This window comes from Schistocerca piceifrons, chromosome 4 (genome assembly GCF_021461385.2).
Source record: "Schistocerca piceifrons isolate TAMUIC-IGC-003096 chromosome 4, iqSchPice1.1, whole genome shotgun sequence".
Taxonomy (NCBI): domain Eukaryota; kingdom Metazoa; phylum Arthropoda; class Insecta; order Orthoptera; family Acrididae; genus Schistocerca; species Schistocerca piceifrons.
The window spans coordinates 827,950,394-827,962,483 of record NC_060141.1 but is presented as its reverse complement, the minus strand read 5'-3'; the positions used below and the strand labels follow the sequence as shown (position 1 = coordinate 827,962,483).

General features: G+C 46.7%; 1 protein-coding gene across 1 annotated transcript in view; it reads right to left on the bottom strand.

Annotated features, from left to right (window-relative positions):
* Window positions 1-12,090, bottom strand: part of LOC124794700 (histone-lysine N-methyltransferase, H3 lysine-79 specific) — a 209,582-nt gene that overhangs the window by 42,933 nt on the left and 154,559 nt on the right. Inside the window, 1 exon segment of the mRNA XM_047258267.1 lies at window positions 8,387-11,261. Coding sequence (XP_047114223.1) covers window positions 8,387-11,261 — 2,875 coding nt within the window.

Genomic DNA, 12,090 nt, shown 5'->3' with positions numbered 1-12,090 from the left:
TGCTCACTAAATCCAATTGCCAAGTTCAATGACTACAGAGAGAGAAAGAAACTGGTCATGACATGACAAATCCAGCTATTCGAGAACTAAGCACAAATTAAGCTATATAAAGATCATCTGCTGATCAGGCCAATAGATAATATCTAATTCCCTAATTATAAAATTAATATGGAATGTAATAAGATAATTAAAGCATTTTATACTTTTGGAAGATCATTTGATGTGAAAAACAGTTACAATTTTGCAGACTTTGTAAAAGATACTGGGATTCCGAAAGGTGCTACTCTTGCCTCAATTGATACAGTAAACTTGCATAGAAACATACTAATCAGGAAAAGGCAGGATGTTGTGTAGAAAAATTTCCTCAAACATACGAACATTAGTTACACTGAGTGTGCTGAGCTCATGCAACTTTTAGAATGAGCTCTGTCTTAACTATTTTAAATTTCATGACAAATTGTATAATCAGCAAGATGACATTTGCAGTACAGCCAAAAAGATGACCGAAATGCGTTTCAAAATCAAATTTGTTGAAGAGCTCGAGAAAGAGAATAGCATCAACTTTCTTAATCTAAAAGCAACCAATACAGATGTCAAACATTTATTTTGAGTGTTCAGAAAACTGACAAACACAGATGCAATTATAAATGCCGCCTCCAGCCACCCAAATACACTCAAAAATGACAAAATCAAGAAAGAACTTGGCATAAACACTCAAGGGGTGAGGGCCACATATAAAGTGAATGAAGCGAAGATGACACTCAATTATGTTAAAGAAAAAAAGAAAACTAATGAATCTAAAAAGAGCACCTGTGATAATACATACATAACAAACATAATAAATTCATGGATTTTGGTGGTTTTTTATATTAAAAAAATTAAAAAAACTGGAAGAAGAAATCGACAATAGCATGGATTACAGGAGTAAGAAAAGATCTTGAAAGAAACAACATCAAAGAATCAGAAATAGCAGAAAGAAACCGTTTTAAAAACAAAATACTAAATTTGGAACGCTTTCAAAGCAGAAGAAATAAAAAATAGGGAACAACATGGACAGAAGAAAGGAAGAGACTTCATGGGGAGAAAATGAGGGAATACTAAAAAAATAGGAAACAACAACAAAGGAAGAAGAGGACTTGAAGTTGTTAACGTGATCCTAGTTGATCAATACGATTCTTTTTTTTAAAAAAAAAACTGCGAAGATGGCACACTAAACGTATTAGAAGAAACAGATCTTTACTCAAGGCAAAAGAGAGCCACAGTGTGTGCTTAACAAACAAAATGATTCTGGTGCTTTGATGTATTCCAAGACATACTAGCGTAGAAGCGTTGTTTTTTTTTTTTTTTTTTTTTTTTTTTTTTTGTGGTTTTAGGGCGCAAAACTTCTATGGTCATTAGCGCCCAGCCCGTGATGTAGAAAACCAGAAAATAACGAAATTTAAAATCAGCAGCAATGGAAACAAAGTCAGAAAATCTGAGAAACTAAAGGCAGAAGGAATGCTTAAAAGTCCACTATAGAAATGGGTTGGTTGTCCCCAAAAAAAACTTCAAATGACTGACGTCATTTCACTGTCACTAATAAACTGTAAAACACGGTCAGCTGAGCGCGTGTCATCTGCTAAAATCGACGATAGATCAGGCGATAGCTGTAGACGGGAGCGTAACGGATTAAAATAGGGGCATTCAACTAAAAGGTGTCTGACCGTCCACAGCTGAGAGCAGTGGGGACAGAGTGGGGGAGGATCACCGCTTAAAAGATGTCGATGACTAAAAAGACAGTGCCCTATCCGGAGTCGAGCTAAAATTACCTCCTCCCGACGACGCGTTCGGGAGGAAGAGGTCCAAGCGCAAGGAAGGGCTTTCACTTCCTGCAATTTATTGTGGGGAAGTGTTGACCAATGCGCATGCCATAAATGAGTAACTTGGCGACATAAACCGCTCCGTAGATCGGTAAACGGAAGAGACTGAAGAGCTGGCCGAGGAAGAGAGACTGCAGCCTTGGCCGCTATATCGGCCGCCTCATTTCCACAGATACCAGCGTGTCCCGGGAGCCAGAGGAACGCCACTGAGACGCCCCCCAGGTGGAGCAAGCTCAGACAGTCCTGAATCCGGTGGACCAGAGGGTGCACAGGGTAAAGAGCTTGGAGACTTAGGAGAGAGCTGAGAGAATCTGAGCAGATTACGTACTGTATCCGCTGATGGCGGCGGATGTAGTGGACAGCCTGGAGAACAGCGTAAAGCTCCGCAGTATAAACCGAACACTGGTCGGCAAGCCGAAAGTGATTTGGGGTGTCACCAACAATATAGGCACTCCCTACACCTAACGATGTTTTCGAGCCATCGGTGTAAATAAATGTGGCTTCCGTCATTTGTGCACATAGAGCAGCAAATGCCCGATGGTAAACAAGTGTAGGGGTACCATCCTTGGGAAATTGACATAGGTCTCTGAGCAAGTCGATCCGGGGACGGAGCCAAGGCGGTGCTGTACCCCAAGTTGTCAAGAAGGTTTTAGGAAAGCGGAAGGAAAGAGAATGGAGCAGTTGACGGAAGCGGACTCCCGGGGGTAGTAGGGAGGAGGAGCGGCCGGCATACCCGACATCAAAGGAGGCGTCGAAAAAAAGGTTATGGGCTGGATTAGCAGGCATGGAAGACAGATGGCTAGCATAACGACTCAGAAGGACTGCCCGCCGATTGGACAGCGGAGGTTCAGCAGTCTCAGCATAAAGGCTTTCCACAGGGCTGGTGTAAAAAGCTCCAGACACTAAACGTAATCCACGGTGGTGGATAGAGTCGAGACGCCGAAGAATAGACGGCCGAGCAGAGGAGTAGACTATGCTTCCATAGTCCAATTTCGAGCGCACTAAGGCGCGATAGAGGCGGAGAAGGACCACTCGGTCCGCTCCCCAAGAGGTACCATTCAGGACACGGAGGGTGTTAAGGGAACGCAGACACCGAGCCGAAAGATAGGAAACGTGGGAGGACCAGCACAGTTTTCTGTCAAACATAAGACCCAAGAATTTAGCGACGTCGGAAAACGGAAGGTTGACAGGACCTAGATGTAAGGAGGGCGGAAGAAACTCCTTACGTCGCCAAAAATTAACACAAACGGTCTTACTGGGTGAGAAACGGAAGCTGGTTTCGAGGCTCCACGAGTGGAGGCGATCGAGACATCCTTGAAGACGTCTTTCAAGAAGGCTGGTCCGTTGAGAGCTGTAGTAGATCGCAAAATCGTCCACAAAGAGGGAGCCCGAGACATCAGGTAGGAGACAATCCATAATTGGATTAATGGCGATGGCAAACAGTACAACACTCAGCACGGAGCCCTGGGGTACCCCGTTTTCTTGGGCGAAAGTACGGGAGAGAGTAGTGTTCACCCGCACCCTAAATGTGCGCTCTGCCATAAATTCGCGAAGAAAAAGGGGCAGCCGGCCTCTAAAGCCCCAAGAGAACAGTGTGCGGAGGATGCCTGTCCTCCAACAGGTATCGTACGCTCTCTCCAGATCAAAAAATATTGCTACCGTTTGGCGTTTCCGGAGAAAATTGTTCATGATATAAGTGGAGAGAGCAACAAGATGGTCAACAGCAGAACGATGCTTTCGGAATCCGCATTGGGCTGGTGTTAAAAGACTGCGGGACTCCAGCCACCAAGCTAAACGGTAATTCACCATACGCTCCAAAACCTTACAGACACTACTCGTGAGAGAAATGGGGCGATAGCTAGAGGGGAGATGTTTGTCCTTTCCAGGTTTCGGAACGGGAACGACAATAGCTTCCCGCCATCGCCTGGGAAAGGTACTGTCGGTCCAAATTCGATTATAAAGGCGAAGGAGGTAACGCAGGCTATGGGTTGATAAATGCAGCAACATTTGGACATGGATACCATCCGGTCCTGGGGCGGAGGAGCGAGAAGAAGAGAGGGCATGTTGGAGTTCGCGCATGGAGAAAACAGTATTATAGCTTTCGCGATTTTGAGAGGAGAAAGCAAGATGTCGCACTTCCGCTGCACGTTTCTTCGGGAGAAACGCTGGCGGGTAATTTGAAGAGCTCGAAATCTCAGCAAAGTGCTGACCCAATGAGTTAGAAATTGCGACGGGGTCCACTAAGGTATCATGCGCGACAGTGAGCCCAGAGACCGGGGAGAAACTAGGCGCGCCTGAGAACCGTCGAAGCCGACTCCAAACTTCCGAGGAGGGAGTGAAGTTGTTAAATGAGCTAGTAAAGAATTTCCAGCTTGCCTTCTTGCTATCGCGGATGACGCGACGGCATCGCGCCCGGAGCTGCTTATATCGGATACAGTTGGCCAAAGTTGGATGGTGACGGAAAATGCGAAGAGCACGTCGCCGCTCACGTATTGCGTCACGGCATGCCTCGTTCCACCAAGGAACTGGAGGGCGCCGGGGCAATTCGGAGGTGCGTGGTATTGAACGTTCCGCAGCTGTGAGAATAACGTCGGTAAAATGTGTGACCTCATCGTCGACGCTGGGAAAGCGACGGTCATCGAATGTCGCTAGAGACGAAAAAAGTGTCCAATCGGCTTGGGCAAACTTCCAGCGTCGCGAGCGCATATATGGCAGTTGAGGCTGCAGTCGAAGAACACATGGAAAGTGGTCACTCGAGTGTGTATCATCAAGGGCGAACCATTCGAAGCGCCGAGCTAGCGGAACAGTACCGACCGCAAGTTCCAAATGGGATAAATTTGTCGTGGAGGCAGACAAAAATGTGGGGACCCCAGTGTTGAGGCAGACTAGATCCGCTTGGTGGAAGACGTCTAGCAATAGTGAGCCACGTGGACAAGGATGTGGAGATCCCCAAAGCGGGTGGTGGGCATTGAAGTCCCCAACCAGCAAATAGGGGGGTGGAAGCTGATCAAGAAGATGAAGGAGATCAGCTCGTGCCATTGGTGTAGACGATGGAATGTATACCGTACAAAGAGAGAACGTGTATCCAGAAAGGGAAAGACGGACGGCGACAGCTTGGAAGGAAGTGTTTAAGGGGATTGGGTGATAATGGAGAGTATCATAGAGCAGAATCATGAGTCCTCCATAGGCTGGAGTGCCTTCAACAGAGGGGAGGTCATATCGGACGGACTGAAAATGAGGGAGAACAAAGCGGTCATGGGGACGCAGCTTTGTTTCCTGAAGACAGAAGATGACCGCCGAGTAGGATCGTAAGAGGATCGACAATTCCTCCCGATTGGCGCGAATGCCGCGGATATTCCAGTGGATAATGGACATAGGGTGAACAGAAAATGGAGGAACGTGACCAAGGGTGCTGTCAACTCAAAGACTGCTCAGAGCTTGCGACCGACAGCATGGAATGGCATTCAGTCGAAGGCAGAAGATCCTGATCCATAGGTTGGTCAGGAGCAGCTCCTGCCACCAACGATCGGCCAGTTGACCGGCCACCAACAGTGCGCCTCGGCGACACAGAAGATGGCCGAGGGCGATTTCCGCCAGGTGGTGCTGTAGATGGGACACGCCTTGGCGGAGAAGGAGAGGAACTGTGTTTCTTCGTAGCCTTCTTGGAGGTATGTTTAGATGAAGGAGGAACCGATGGTTGTGAAGTTGCAGTACGTAAAAACTCTTCACGAGAATGCTCTTTTTTTGAAGACTTGGCGTCTGACTTTTGGGCTCGAGATTTAGCAGAACCCGACGAAGGGTGAGCCATAGAGTGGGCAGGCGAAAGAGGTGAGGTTGAACGGGCGATCTTTGCGCTGGCCGATCGGACGACCGTGGTACTAAATGTGAGGTCGCAAGTCTGCGTGGCCGCCTCCTTTGTTGGCCGAGGAGAAGCAAGGACAGTGCTGTATTTTCCTTTCTGAGGCACGGTGGGCTGTCGACTGGCGAGTAACTTTCGAGCAGCAAAGGTCGACACCTTTTCCTTCACTCTTATTTCCTGGATCAGCTTTTCGTCCTTAAAAACAGGGCAATCTCGAGAGGAAGCAGCGTGGTCACCCAAACAGTTGATGCAGCGAGGGGATGGAGGTGGACAAACACCCTCATGGGCATCCCTGCCACACGTAACACATTTGGCCGGATTGGAACAGGACTGGCTGGTGTGATTAAACCGCTGACATCGATAGCAACGCGTAGGGTTTGGGACATAAGGGCGAACGGAAATTATCTCATAGCCTGCTTTGATTTTTGATGGGAGTTGAACTTTGTCAAATGTCAAGAAGACAGTGCGGGTTGGAATGATGTTCGAGTCAACCCTTTTCATAACCCGATGAACAGCCGTGACGCCTTGGTCAGACAGATAGTGCTGAATTTCTTCGTCAGACAATCCATCGAGGGAGCGTGTATAAACGACTCCACGCGAGGAATTTAAGGTACGGTGCGGTTCCACCCGGACAGGGAAGGTGTGGAGCAGAGAAGTACGCAACAATTTTTGAGCCTGGAGGGCACTGTGTGTTTCTAACAACAGGGTGCCATTCCGTAATCTGGAACAAGACTTTACAGGACCCGCAATTGCGTCGACACCTTTCTGAATAATGAAAGGGTTGACCGTGGAAAAGTCGTGACCTTCGTCAGACCGAGAAACAACAAGGAACTGTGGCAACGATGGAAGAACCGTCTGTGGCTGAGACTCAGTGAACTTACGTTTGTGAGCAGACAGAGTGGAAGGTGAGGAAACCATTACGGAAGAATCCCCCATGATTACCAGCGTCTCCGATGGCGCGCTCCTCCCTTGTGGGGGCCCTCACCGAGGGCACACCGGCCTTAGGTGATTGTTCACACCTCAGGTCACACCTCCCGACAACCGGACGGAGGGACCAATCGGCACTTTAGGAAGGTATCAGCTCGGGTAATCACCCCTCCCTGGGCCTGGCCGTTACCAGGGGGTACGTACGTGTCCTACCTGTCTACCCGGGGCGGGGAATTACGCGTTACCCCGTCACCGGCTACGCAAGGAAGTGCGTGGGTCGGCCTTCAGACACGCACAGGGAGGAAGAAAGAGACAGAGAAAGGAAAGAAGAGAGGTCTCAAACGCCGCAGCGGAGAAAAGGGTAAAGAGAAGAGGTAAAGAGAAGAGGTAAGGAAAAGAGAAGGACGAAGAAAGATGAAGACATACAAGCAAGGAAGGCGAAGAGTGCGGTACATTTACAAGCGTCCGTCTCCGGACGTAGGCACAAACCATACTCCCAGAGGGGGAGAAAGGGAAGGAAAGAGCCAGAGGTGAGGGGGGGGGGGGGGGGGGGGGCGAAGATGGGGGATGGGGAAGGTTACGGAAAGGGGGGGTATGCACCCCGGAAAAGAAGGAAGGCCACATTAGCTCGGGGTCCCGTGCTCGCTACACACGTATCCACAAAAGAGTTGTGGATCCCCTGGGGGTGTAGAAGCGTTGTGAGTGGGCTGGGCTGGGCTGAGGATGGTGCTTGTCCGAAGTCCATCACGTGTGCCCTGGTCGCAGGCTGCGGCAGATATTGCCACATTTTGCAATGTCACCAATACAAGTAAACACAACAGCTGTGAGAGAGCAACAAAACCTAAGTTGACACTGCTTTCTGTGTTAAGATGTTAATGCTTGTGCTATATAATTCAGTAGTAAAGTCATTATGTTTTATATTTTCGGATTATGAAAAATGAAATAGGGCACAATACAGCTACAAAAATTACAGTAAGATGAAGTTACATTGAGCTCTGCAAAATGACACTCTGCTATTTCTATGAAATGACTGTGTGCTATTTTTTATCAAATGATAGTTTGTTCCATCTGTAGATGTTACTGAGATTTTTAGTAGGACAGTTCCAATTCATCACTAAGTACATTATTTTTTGAAATTACTGTATGCTTAATTTTGAGTTTTAGCTGACAAGTCCATCTGCATTTAGCAAGAAAAATAATGGCCACAGATAGTTGTACAAGGTCCTTCTTACTAAATAGCACTAGAAACGGTACGAGTGGAAGATGAATTAATGAGATATCGAGTACCAAGGTTTTAAATATGATATGTTGGTCTTGTTCTATACAATGTACTATTGTATTTGTGGTAGAAATATTACTTCTCATTTGTTGTGTTTATCTGACAGAGTCTGATGATACCAAAATTCATTAAGATGTATATTAAAAAAAAAAACAATTTAGTGGTAATGATGGCATAATTGTTTGAATTACTCTTTAAGTGTGACCTTGAACCGACACTCTACAATGGTTATAGCTCATACTATTAAAATTTATAACTGGGACATTCTTTTATGAACACTCTGCAGATAACATCTTACTTCAAGTTCAGTAAGATACGAAAATGAAAAATGTTACAGCATAGGTACACACAGCGTGTCAAAGCCACTGAAAAAAGATGGGAAGAAAAATAATCACTTTCTTTCTCATAAAGTTAAGTGAACAGCAGAATCATAGAGAGATCTTAATACTTGACAGAACTAACCTTCGTCACGCTCCTCTATCAATCTGCTGCTACTTCTCTCCGAGCCTTGTTCTCCTGCTGCAGATGTCGAAGGAGTGGAGGGTGTAGATATGCCCGAATTCAGTTCAGGAGATGAGGCAGCATTAATTGCCAAAGTCGGCCCGATACTCGACACTGAGGAGATGCCACTGTCCCCTTCTGCAGGTATTTCAGAGTTAGTACATAAGTGTTGTTTCTTGTGATGCCGCACAGGCCCCTGGATAACAGGTGAAGCACGTTTGTTACTGTGATACTGGCTGTTCACATTGCTCGATTTTAAAAAACTCTCCTCAGTTTCAGACAGAGGCTTTGTCGATCCCTCAACTACTTCAGTTTTCACTTCCACAGTGGAAGCAACATTCTGTATTATCGCTGTATTCGACTGTGCTGTACTAGAGTGAGGCACTCTCATCTTCTTTGCCTCATCAGAACTTAAGGTTGTTACATACCTCGGATCACTACTCCTCTGCTCTTCTAACTCATTCTCCTGTTCGTATTCGTGTTCAGGTTTCAATGCATCTACTCGTTGAACTTGCTGCCTGTTTTCATACATCATACAATCCGATCTTTTAGCGGAATCCTCCACCTCTATCTTGACACTCAAGGAATCCGGACGTCGCACGTGTTCGGGTGTAGCAGTTTCTCTGTCGCCAAGTATCCTTGCACGTAGTGTGGCTGCCAGGCCCTCGACAGGAGCAAATGAGCCATCGTCGACACTCCCAGAGTAGTGCGGTTTTGGCGTAGCTGCCTCTTCAGACTGCACTGACACAGGTGGCTTGTGGTCTTGTTGAGCCAGTGCTGCACTCACAATGATGGGCGGTTTCGTGTCACTGAAGTATGACTCGTGGTACGGTTTAATGTCAGCTCTAGGTAGCTGGACCGGGGAGAAGCTAGCTTCAGTGCAAGATGTGGCGTACCGACATGAAGCAGAAGACACAGTGTGAGGAGCAGATCTCTGGGGATAACCAGATGATGGCAGTGGATAGAGGACAGTCGTTCTCGGAGAAAAGCTACGGGGCACTACGGATGTCGGTTGCGGTGCATAGCCACTATTCACACGGTCATATGCGACGTGAGCCAGTGTCGCGAGGCCGTGGTGAGGGTGTCGATTTAAGGGTGACTTTGGTCTGTGCTGAGGGTATGCCAGACCCTCCAAGGACGGCGCCCGTTGCTGCAGATTACCCACAGGTGTTGGCGGATTTCCAGGAACGATAATACCACCTTCGGCACTGCTAGGTCTCGATATGGGTGAATAGACTGGCGTGCGCCGAGGGGGTGATACGCTTCCAGAGCTGTTGGCACATGTGCTAATTCTGTCTTCATCTCTTCTAGCAACATTTTCTTCCACAACACGTGTCACTCTCACATTCACTCTCTCCGGCCTCGGTATATTCTGATTCACCACCGTTGCAGAAGACGCCGTGCCGACGACCATAGAGCTCATGTCTACAGCGGCATTTATAATGCTCTGGTTAGATATTTCTAATGTTCTTTCAATTTCGCCATTAACGAGGTCACCGATGGTTCTGGTGGCTACAAACCCTTTCTCACCACTTCCCAGGGACTGTATCTGTTGAGCAGAAGCGGCAGCTAGCTTCTCCTGGGACAAATGTCGCCGCAGTGCCAGTTTTGCAGGAGACACCTGGGTGTAGTCGGGCTGCTGGAGAGCAGCGACGTTTCTCGGATGAGCACCGCCTGGGTTACCACACTTTTCTCGAGACTCCCTACGGAACTGTCTCTCCCCTTCGTAGCTACCTTTTTTGAAATCACGGTTAACCTTTCCGGTCTCACTATTCACGATACCGCAAGCGAGTGCCTGCGAGCTCGTGTTTCCACTCGTACAGAAACTTCCACTTGTGCCAAACGTATTCGCGACTGTATTTGTCACATTAGTTATATGCGAGTAACCACTAGGAGGTGGAGGAGCAGGTACTTGCAGGTTGTGGGAAGTTTGCTGCTGTCTATTTTGCTGGTCCTCATTCAGAACACTGGTGATGATACTCTTCAGCCTGTCTTCGAAATTTGCGACCCTCGGGGGCTCCTGCCCTCGGCCGCCAGAAACTCCTGTCGGCTCGGGACGACTCTGAGGCCTCGGTTGCTTAGCCGGCTTCGTGTCTGTCGGCACCGCACAGCTGCGCTGCTGTCCTCTGGAGGTCGCCACCTGGGATTCGTGTTTAGAATAGCCATGAGTGCCACCATATTCTCTGAACCTGTTTACGGCACGAGTTAAATCGCCATTTGAAGTTCCCGTTTCTGGTTGGGGTAAGGAGGGAATGTGACTTCCGTTAAATTTCGGCACTTCTCTGATCTTTCCAGCCTCTATCTGCCTTCCAGTTTCCAAAATCTTCTGAGCCAGTATCTCGGGGTTATTTTCTTCAATCTTTCCGATATCTGGAACATCTGGCCAATCTTGAGAGCGGGAACGATTCTCTCTCGACTTTCTCTGAGCTTTTGCCACAGGAGAATGACCGTGGTGAGCAGACAAGCCGGCCGTCGCTTGCAGCGAGTGGCGGGGTGAGGCAGTGCCATCTGCCACAGGGCTCGCACCATCATACACACCTGTACCGTTTTGAATTCTCGACCCTGATGAGAACTGACTCAGCTGAGGTTTCCTGTCTTCACTCACTTTTTGAAGAGCTGTCAGTTCCGTTTCTAATCTCGATACTTTTGTGCGTAGCTTCTTCCTGTGTGTCAGTGTTGCGGAAATTTCCTTTAATATATAATCCTGTGTTAATACAGATATATCTATACTTCCTTGATTAGCACCATTTATTATTCCAGCTTTACGATACTTTTCCAGTATTTCTTGCTGTCTCATGCTCATGTACTTTGCTTGGTCTTGTTCCAATGACGAAACCTGAAAAAGATGCAATTTTCAACAAAATAAAGCTACAGTCACTAAATACATACAGGAAGATTCAGTTCAAAGACATTGCTCTCTATGGTATCACAAACTATACAAAAATGGTTGCAGTAGTAAATATACTGTAAACAGACAGAAGGCCAACTGGAATTCTCTTCATCAAACTAGTGCACTTTTTTTCCAAGACTGATAAAAAATAATAATACGTAATTTTCTAAACACTTGTTAGTACTGTAAAAAATGAAATTCTTCCATGTGTGTCTATCATCATAACACAGAGAATTTGTAATCTTTGTTCTTTCATCCTGTACCTTAAAGAGGACTTCACTGCCTTCAAAATCTGCTGATCAAAATGTCAATATTGCTTCTGTTGTTTGCCAATACGTAAAATAAATATACTAGTCATATAAACCTTAAATTTTCATTTAGCAAAATGAAGAAAAATTAGGTTTGACATCCCACTGACGACAATGTTATCAGCCACTGGATACGAGCTTCGATAGGAGAAGTTTATGGAAGGAAATTTATAGTGTTGTTTTGAAAGACATAAAACCATAATTTGTTGTAAGTAATGTGAGGAACCAAAATTACGAAACTGGGACAAGATCCCACACTGTGTGTGTGTGTGTGTGTGTGTGTGTGTGTGTGTGTGTGTGTGTCAAACTTGAGAAACAGAAGAAAATATTATGAAGGCTTGTCCTCCACCACTTCTCAAAATATAAAGGTTTCATTAGTGGAATGGATTACCATTGGGCCATATATTTCTCAGCAGTTTGGCATCTGCAAACATTAATTAACGCACACCATCAACTCCACGTAAAGA